Source organism: Megascapheus bottae, chromosome 25 (assembly GCF_031878675.1).
Source record: "Megascapheus bottae isolate mThoBot1 chromosome 25, mThoBot2.hap1, whole genome shotgun sequence".
Classification (NCBI taxonomy): domain Eukaryota; kingdom Metazoa; phylum Chordata; class Mammalia; order Rodentia; family Geomyidae; genus Megascapheus; species Megascapheus bottae.
The window spans coordinates 4,963,925-4,973,267 of record NC_143533.1 but is presented as its reverse complement, the minus strand read 5'-3'; the positions used below and the strand labels follow the sequence as shown (position 1 = coordinate 4,973,267).

At 48.0% G+C, this 9,343-nt stretch overlaps 1 protein-coding gene and 1 long non-coding RNA gene across 4 annotated transcripts in view; both read right to left on the bottom strand.

The window, feature by feature from the left end:
- The window catches only part of LOC150046237 (uncharacterized), a 56,419-nt gene that overhangs the window by 19,735 nt on the left and 27,341 nt on the right, over positions 1-9,343 (bottom strand). The gene's annotated exons all lie outside the window — the stretch shown is intronic.
- Positions 232-5,845, bottom strand: Ctf1 (cardiotrophin 1). 3 transcript variants are annotated; one of them, XM_090358043.1, is made up of 3 exons: positions 5,777-5,845; positions 4,351-4,469; positions 232-863 (listed from the first exon to the last, which is right to left on the bottom strand). In XM_090358043.1, the coding sequence occupies exons 1-3, from the start codon at positions 5,799-5,801 to the stop codon at positions 405-407; spliced, it is 603 nt and encodes a 200-aa protein (XP_090214169.1). In that variant the 5' UTR covers positions 5,802-5,845; the 3' UTR covers positions 232-404. The 3 variants fall into 3 exon arrangements, with proteins under 3 accessions (XP_090214169.1, XP_090214170.1, XP_090214171.1); XM_090358044.1 differs by having other exon boundaries at positions 5,732-5,777; XM_090358045.1 differs by lacking the exon at positions 5,777-5,845 and adding an exon at positions 5,732-5,755 and having other exon boundaries at positions 4,351-4,466.

Here is a 9,343-nt window from a genome sequence, read left to right as displayed (position 1 = left end):
GCTGAAGTCTGGGGCAGAGAAGCCTTCCTACTACAGGACCAGCAGACACTTTCTCGTCCAGAAAAGGAGCAAGATGGTCAGAGATAGACAAAACACCTCCAGGGGATGAGATAACGATGTACACATTATCCACACAGGCAAGGGAAGGCAAATGAGGAAAAAGAGACACAGAGAGATCCCCCAAGAGACCTGTAATAAAGGACCAAAGGAGCCAGAGCAAGGCTCAAGAAAAAAAGGAAAGGTGAAAATGATGGGACAGGTGAATTCTCTGAAGAGACAAGAATCTAGACATCAAGAAGACCTAAAGCAAATGGATCAATGAAGACAGTCCAAGAACAAAGTGGAGGAAGCAATGGAGATGGACCTGGAGGAGACAACCCTGAGAACTGGTCTTGTGTCTGCAATCAGGCAGGAGCCCCTGACACCAGCTGGCCCAGGTCACCCTCGGTGCGGCTCACCCACTCGCCATAGAGACCACACACGTGAAGCCCCAGCACTTTGGCTGAGAATCCCCCCGGAGCCGTGGGGGTGTCGGCTGCGACGGCAGCCTCTGTCGCGGAACCCAGCGTCGAAGCGCCTAGCGCAGCCAGCACTGTCTCCACAGCGGCTCCCAGCGCCCGGGCCTGGAGCGCCGCTTCCTCCAAGTGTCTCAACAGGCGCGGCGCGCGCGGGTTCAGTTCCGCCTGGAGGCGGCGCACACCATCCAACAGCACCGGCAGAGTGGCCAGTGCCGCTGCGTCCAACTGTAGCCGCTCTGGCACTGGCAGCCCCGCGTGGCCTGGGGCCGGGGCGCTCAGGCCTGCCACGGGCAGCCGGGGCGGAGAGAAGCCTGGCAGCCCGAAGGGCTCTCCCTGGTGCTGCACCTGCAGAGACAGGGCCGCGGGTCAGCGGAGCTTCCGGAGACTGGAGCTGGCACCCTCCCTTCCTAAGGCCTGGAATGCTTCATCTTACAAATGATAAATGTCTCAAAATAGGGCTACTGTGTTTGAGACAAAACCGAAAACGAACACGGGCTTTCTTTCACGCACCACTGCGTGTGCGTCCTCATCTCTAATACCTAGCTAATAACAGTATCAACTTCATAAAGTAGGGAGGAACATGCAAATAGTTTAACCCTAATGACTCCTAGGAAGGACAAACATAGGTTCAGATCCTGTTTCTGAGCTGGGTGGCCAGTGGCTCACACTTGTGATCCTAGCTACTTCGGAGGCTGAGATCTGAGGATTCCAGTTCGAAACCAGCCTAGGTAGAGAAATCCCCATGAAACTCATCTCCAGTTAACCAATCAATAACTGGATGTGGCACTGTGGCTCAAGTGCTACTAGCCTTGAGTACAAAGACACACTCAGAGCGCCCAGGCCCAGAGTTCAAGCGCCATAACAATAACAAAAAAAAGGTTTCTGACTGTGTTCTTTCCTACAAAACCATTTCTATTTTCCAAAACCATTTCTCTGAGCTTCACACTGTGTGTGTGTGTGTGTGTGTGTGTGTGTGTGTGTGTGTGTGTGTGTGTGAATGTGTTTGCAGGTCTAGAACTCTGGCTGGGCCTCCCCCATCTCCTTGTGTCCCTAAGGCAGCACTCTACCACTTGAGCCATGTCTTTTTGCTGGCTAAATAGGTAACCAGCAAGTGGTAAGAGTTTCAAGTATTTGTCCAGGCTGGCTTCAAAACCAAGATCCTTAGATCAGCTTCCCAAATAGCTAACATTAGGCAAGAGTCACTGGAGCCAGAGCCCAGCTTGAACTTCACTGTCACCTTAACAAGAATGTTCTGCCAGGAGGTCTTGGGAATCATAGAAGACAGTGTGAGACTCAGTCCATTTCACTCCCTGCTTATCCTCCCTAACCTGTACTGTACTGGGCAAGGATTCAATGAATAATTGTTCTATGAATGAACAAAGAAGTACAGAGCCTTGAGTTCAAACACAGGACTGCCTCCAAAATTAAAAGCAACAAAGTCGTCTCAATAATATTGTGATAATGATGGTAGTTTCATAAATGAGAAAACTGGTCTAAAGTCAGTGACTTGCTTAGGTAACCCATCTAGGACATGGCAGAACTGGTGTTGGAACACAGCTGGTTGTATTACTCCATTATCTATGTCATAAATGTTATATCAGCCAGGCAGCTTGGCTCATGCCTTTAATCCTAGCTACTCAGGAGGCTGAGATCTGAGGATCAAGGTTCAAAGCCAGCCTGGGCACAAAAGGACCTGAGACACTTCTCTACAATTAACATCTAGAAAATGGGAAGTGGGGCTTGGCTCAAGGGTAGGGTGGTAGCCTTGAGTTGAAGAGCTCAGGGACAGTGTCCAGGCAGAATTTAAGCCCCATGACCCACACCACAAAAAAGTTACATTGTATATGTGTATATATATATAATATATATAAACCCATATGACATTATATCATGTATTACATATTATATATGTTATATAATATAAAATAAACATTTTATTTCATTTTTTAAAATTTGTTATGAGGCTTGAACTCTGGGCCTGGGTGCTGTCCCTGAGCTCTTCATCTCAAGATTACCACTCTACTACATTAAGCCACAGTGCCACTTTCGTTTTTTTGGTGGTTAACTGGAGGTAAGAATCTCAGAGAGCTGGTCTGGGAGTTTGGCCTACTGGTAGAGTGCCTAGCATGCATGAAGACCTGGGTTCAGAATCACATAGGAATAAAGAAAAGCCAAAAGTGGTACCGTGGCTCAAGTGGTAGAGCTCTAGCCTTGAGAAAACTCAAGGACAGTGCTCAGGCCCTGAACCCAAACCCAGGACTGGCAAACAATAAATAAATAAAAAATCTCAGGAACGGGGCCAGCAGTTTGGCCTAGTGGGAGAGTGCTTGCCTAGCATTCACAAAGACCTGCATTTGATTTTTCGGTACCACATACATAGAAAAAGCCAGAAGTGTCACTGTGGCTCAAGTGGTAGAGCACTAGCCTTGAAAAAGCCCAAGGACAGTGCTCAGGTCCTGAATTCAAGCCCTAGGACTGGCAAAAAAAAAAAAAAAAAAAGAATTTCAGGGATGTTTTGTGCCTGACTGGCTTTGAACCTCGATCCTCAGATCTCAGCCTCCTGAGTAACTAGGATTAGTGGCATGAGCCACTGGTACCTGACTTTATTTAGTTCTTTATTTATTTTGATGCCAGTCCTGGGCTTGAACTCAGGGCCTGGCTGTCCCTAAACTTTTTTGCTGAAGGATAGCACTCTACCACTTAAGCCATAGTTCCACTTCTGGCTTTTTGGTGGTTAATTGGAAATGAGAGTCACATGGAGTTTCCTGCCCATGCTGGCTTCAAACTTAGATCCTCAGATCTCAGTTGCCTGAGTAGCTAGGGTTACAGGCATAAGCCACTGGGGCCCAGCCTCCTGTTTCTACCCAAACCACAAGTTGGTCAGCTTAAACTGTCTAATTCAAAACTACCTCCCTCCACTACTCCATCGGAATTTGGACATTAGAGTGTCATCAGCTCAACCATAGATCTTAGCAGATCCCTGGCCTCTGTAAAAATCCTTCCATGGGATAGAATTTTTTTCCCAGATTGAAACTCCTTCTTTAGCCTCTCTGAATGTCCCAGGTAAAAGAGCTCACAGTTCACTTGGTTCAAGTGTCTCCTTCTTTTTCTTTTTCTTTTTTTTTTTTGCCAGTCCTGGGCTTGAGCTCAGGGCCTGAGCACTGTCCTTGGACTTTCTCAAGGCTAGAGCTCTACCACTTGAGCCTCAGCACCACTTCCGGCTTTTCTATATATGTGGTACCGAGGAATCGAACCCGGGTCTTCATGCATGCTAGGCAAGCACTTTAACCTCTAGGCCAGACTCCCGGCCCCTGCCTCCTTCTTTTTCATTTCTCTGTCCCTGAGCTTCTTTTGCTCAAGACTAGCACTTTACCACTTCAGCCACAACACCACTTCCAGCTTTTTGTGTTATGTGGTACTGAGGAATTGAATCCAGGGCTTCAAGCATGCTAGGCAAACACTCAACCACTAAGCCACATTCCTAGCCCCAACTGCCTCCTTTTATAGCCTATGAAGGTGATGTGACAAAAATCACACTAAGCCTAGAATCTAGGTTTCCTGATTCCCACACCAGGGTTCTCTTTGCTTTCTCAGGCTGCCTGTGATTTCCAGCACGTAGGAAGGAGCCTCCAAGCACAGGCAAACTATCATTTGGATCACTGACAGGAGTCCTACTCCAATTTGCTGTGTGGCCAGGAACAAGTTACTGTCCCTCTCAGGAGCCTTGATTTCTAAGCTGGGAAAGAGGTTGAGAAAACAGCTGATGAAGACCTCGGATCTACACTTCCACATTCCCAGGCCTTGGGCACCTCCCACTCCCATTTCCACTCACATATTCCTGGAGCAGCTGCTCAGCATATTTGGTGAGGAGGCGGGCAAGGCTGTGTGTCTGCCGGATCTTGGCCTCCAAGTGGGGAAGCAGTGAGATAGAGGACTCAGCCTTGGGTTCTTCTGGTGGGAAAGGATGGATGGAGGAATGAGGGCAAGAAGCCCACATTCTGTTCCTTGACCACTTCTCCCAGGCTGATTCTTTCTTTCTTAATCCAGACTGTGCTCTGGATTCTCTGGTATTCAAGCCAGGCAGAATCTATCCCATTCTAACTGGGGGGAAATGAGGCCCTAACCTTTTTTGGCAGCTGTTCTACCTGAAGTGTGTTTCCTGACACCAAATCACTTGTGAAATCCTATTAAAGTCAAATTCAAATACTGCCTTCTCAATGCAGTTCTTTTTTCCCTGGCCAGTCCTGGGGCTTGAGCTCAGGGCATGGGCACTGTCCCTGAGCTTCCTTTACTCAAGGCTGGCACATGAGTCACAGTACCACTTCCAGCTTTTTCTGTTTATGTGGTACTGAGGAATTGAACCCAGGCCTTCATGCATGCTAGGCGAGCACTCTACCACTAACCAACATTCCCAGAATCTCAATGCATTTCTTTTACCTCTGTGTGTCTGCCTTTTCCAAAGATACTTTAAATAAGATACATATGTCTGAACCTCTGTGACTGTTGGTGAGATTCAGCATTGCTGAAGCACACAACCTCAAACTGGAATGTTCCTTTAAATCTTACTTTACACATAGGAAGACTGAAACCCCAGTCCCTCTCTATGAGAGAAACTAGGCATAAGCCAAAAGGTGGCACATCAAGGAGAGGACTACATTTCCCGAGAAGCACAGCGCAGGAGCCCAGCAAAAACTGGGGAAAGTAGCCTTCGCAACTCCGCCTTCGTCCTCTTTCTCCCTTCCCCCACCGCCAGTTCCAACTAGGACTTCTCTAGTTGTCACTCACTAGATTCTGTGGTTGAGACCGCCTTCTCTAACTCTACTTCACCAGACCCTAGTTGTGATTCTTCCCCAATGCTCTGTGAAGACCCCGAAGTCCTGTCGGTCCTCACTCGGAGAGTACCACCGGGAATCTAACCCTGGGTCCAAGCCCCTGGAGAAGCTGCGGCCCCAGGCTTCCTCTAATCCCTCAAGCCTGCCTTTTTACCCAACTCACCCGCTCCCCTTGAAACTGTAGCTTCAGGCTTCCATTAAGCCCTCAAGCTTGCCCTTCTGCCCAACTCACCCGTTCGTTACCTGACACCGGAGCCTGCTCACCACTCCACCCCCCCCTTCCCCCCCCCTTCCCCCCCCCCCCCCGCTCAGGCTGCTCCCCTCCCGGCCGGAGGGGAATGGAGGTGGAGACCTGAACCCCCACCTTCCAACCCCTCTTACTCATTGTGTCCTCGGGGACCCAGAGCCGATCCCTTTGCCCCTTACCCAGACTTCCCTCCCTCTGGCTCATGCTGGCCCCTGGCTGATCCCGGCTCCCTCCACACCCCCTTTCGGAGGGGGGGGAGGGAGAAGGGGGGAAAGGGTGAGGGCGGGGCCCAGACACAGCCAATCATGGCCTAGACCCCAAATATTCCCCCGCCACACACACTTACTTCCAGGCAAGATTCCTTGGCCCTGAGCTCAGCTAACCGCCTGCCTGGTCTAGAATGGAAAGGGGTCAGAGGTGGTGGGTAGGTGTCAGGTCAGTGAATAGGTTCTCAGGCCTGTAAGGCAGCCCTGTGTCCTCCTATCCGGCAGGGGAGGCAGACTGATGTCAGCCAGGGCTTGGCACCCATGCTTTTTTTTTTTTTTGGTGGAGGGAAAGAAGACGGAAGCTACGGGACTGGGAGGTATAGGAGGCACAAACAGAGCTGGCAGAGCTTAGGTGTCTTCCAGTTTCCTTGTCTGTCACACTTACCAGGTGGAATATAGGCAGCACCCCACTTCACCTTACCAGGCCCAGCAACAGACTCCTTCCCTCCCACACCAGAACATACACTTGCATGTACTGTTAAACACATCCTGACCCAAATTCTTATATTTGTTAAGAACAAACTTCAAAGATCTGTACATGAGGTCACATCCAAACTCCACTCCCATTAACATGGGATAGAGACTGAAAGAACTGTACACACTTAACCTCACAATTGTTTCCCAAGGACCCACTCTGACCTGGGTTCTGGGATCCAAATTTAGTCTCTCCTGCTCCTCCTACACACCAGAAGCTCAGGTCTGATGGAGACCCTAAGCAATAGCAGGTACTGAGCATGAGAAGGAGTCTGAAGGGACTGAGAAGGAGGTCTGTGTATCTGAAGCTGTTGTTACAAACAAACAGCAAAAAACAGTAAAGCACATCACTGGCCGAGGGTGTTTCAGGTTTATCTGAAGCCAGACTATTGTTAGGAGCCACAAACACACAATTTACCACAAGTAAATGTATATTGAGTATTTGTTGTGTCCCAGACACTGCTGTGTGTGTGTGTGTGTGTGTGTGTGTGTGTGTGTGTGTTGTGTGTGAACTTCCATGTTACAGATGAGGAAATAGACACATGTGAGTCACCCAAGGTGACACTGCTGGCTATGGCAGATCTGGCATCTTACTTGTGCAGTGTGGTTCCACAAATGCTGTCATAACCATGAACCTAACCCTTAACCCCTAGGGTCATGTTCACACCAAAAACTCACAGACACATTTTTGTTTTGTTTTACTATTCCTGGGCCTTGAACTCAGGGCCTAAGCACTGTCCTTGGACTTTCCTAAGGCTAAGAGCTCTACCACTTGAGCTACAGCACCACTTCTGGCTTTTCTTTATTTCTTCTATGTATGTGGTACCAAGGAATCAAACCTTGGTCTTCATGCATGCCAGGCAAGCACTCTACCACTAGGCCAAACTCCTGGCCCACATTTTTCTTTTCTTTTCTTTTCTTTTTAACCAGTCCTAGGCTTTGAGCTCAGGGCCTGAGCACTGTCCTTGGGCTATCTCAAGTCTAGAACTCTACCACTTGAGCCATAGCACCACTTCTGGCTTTGTTCTATGTATGTGGTACCGAGAAATCAAACCCAGGTCTTCGTGCATGCTAGGCAAGCACTCTATACTAGGCCAAACTCCCAGCCCCTCCTAGCCCACATTTTTTGAAATAAACCCACTGCACAGCAGCATAGATTCAGACATGATCCTATCTACTGACTGGCTAATTTCAAATAAAACAATGCAAGATGCATTCGTTTTCCTTAACAAAACTTTGGTGGTTTTTGTTTTGTTTTGTTTTTTGGTGGGCTTGAACTCTGCCTGGGCACTGTCCCTGAGCTATTCAGCTCAAGGCCACTGCCCTACCCCTTATCCTGGGCGTTGTCCATGAGCTCTTCAGCTCAAGGCTACCACCCTACCCTTGAGCCAAGCCCCAATTCACATTTTCTGGAGGTTAATTGTAGATAAGAGTCTCAGGTCCTTTTGTACCTGGGCTGGCTTTGAACCTAGATTCTCAGATATCTAGGTAGCTAGGATTACAGGTGTGAGCTACCGCACAAGGCTAGAACATTTTTAACTGAACTACAATACACATGTGAAAAGGTACACACATCAAGAACAGCTTGAACTTTCAGATAAGTATGAGTAAGCCAAATTCAGAAACAATATTACTAGCTCTCAAAAATCCCTTCTTTCCTCCTTCCAGTCTTGAGGGTGACTGCTAGCCTGACTTTTTTTTTTTTTTTTTTTTTTTTTTTTTTTTTTTTTGCCAGTCCTAGACACTGTCCTTGAGATTCTTTTCCTCAAGGCTAGCACTCTACCACTGGAGCCACAGCACCACCTATGGCTTTTTCTGTGTATGTGGTACCGAGGAATTGAACCCAGGGCTTTTTTTTTTTTTTTTTTTTTTGCCAGTCCTGGGCTTGGGCTCAGGGCCTGAGCACTGTCCTTGGATTTTCTCAAGGCTAGAGTTCTACCACTTGAGCCTCAGCACCACTTCCCGGCTTTTTTTCTATGTATGTGGTACCAAGGAATCGAACCCGGTGCTTCATGCATGCTAGGCAAGCACTTTAACCACTAGGCCAAACTCCCGGCCTGAACCCAGGGCTTTGTGCATGCAAGGCACTCTACAACTAAGCCACACTCCTGGCCTATCCTTTTTATTGTTGTTGGTTGTGAGGTTTGAACTCAAGGCTTGGGCACTTTCCCTGAGCCTCTTTGTGCTCAAGACTAGTGCTCTACCACTTGAGCCACAGCACAACTTCCTGTTTTTGTGTAGTTAACTGGAGATGAGTTTCAAGGAGACTTTTCTGCCCTGCCTGGTTTCAAACCTTGATCCTCAGATCTCAGCCTCCTGAGTAGCTAGGATTACAGGTGCGAGCCACCAGCACCTGGTTTATTCTGACTTCTCATACCATAAATTTGCTAGGTTTGCTTCATATAAATAGAATCATCAGTGATGCTGTTACATCTGGCTTCTTTTACTCAGGTTTTGTTCATGAGACTGCCCCTGCTGTTGGGTTTGGCAGGACATTGGTTGTTCTAGTCCCTATGTTTATATCCATGGTTCATGTCTATGAACAGGTTGTAATTCATTTTCCATCTGTCCATCTGTACTGTTGATGGATCTTTTTTTTTTTTTTTTTTGCACTTTGGATCCACTGTGAATAGTGCTATGAAAATTCCAGTACACCTATCTTAGTGCTCATTTGTACACACTTCTGTTTGGAGTGGAATTGCTGAATCATAAGGTTGGTATGTGTTGCACCTATCTAGAAAACTGCCAGCTTTCCAGTGTCTTTACCAACTACTACACAAATGTAAGGGCAGCTCAGTTGTTTTCTTCCTTGTCTGCACTCGGTATGGTCTATCTTTTCCATTTTAATGTCTGGCTGGGAAGACCCACTTGTATTTGTAGTGTCTGGCATGTACTTGGCACTCCGTTGACTGTTAAGAGTTGCGCAGTGTAGAATCAGCCAGCCAACCAAGGACGGAAGCGCACACATGCACACAGATTCGCGCGCGCCTGCGCACGCACGTACAC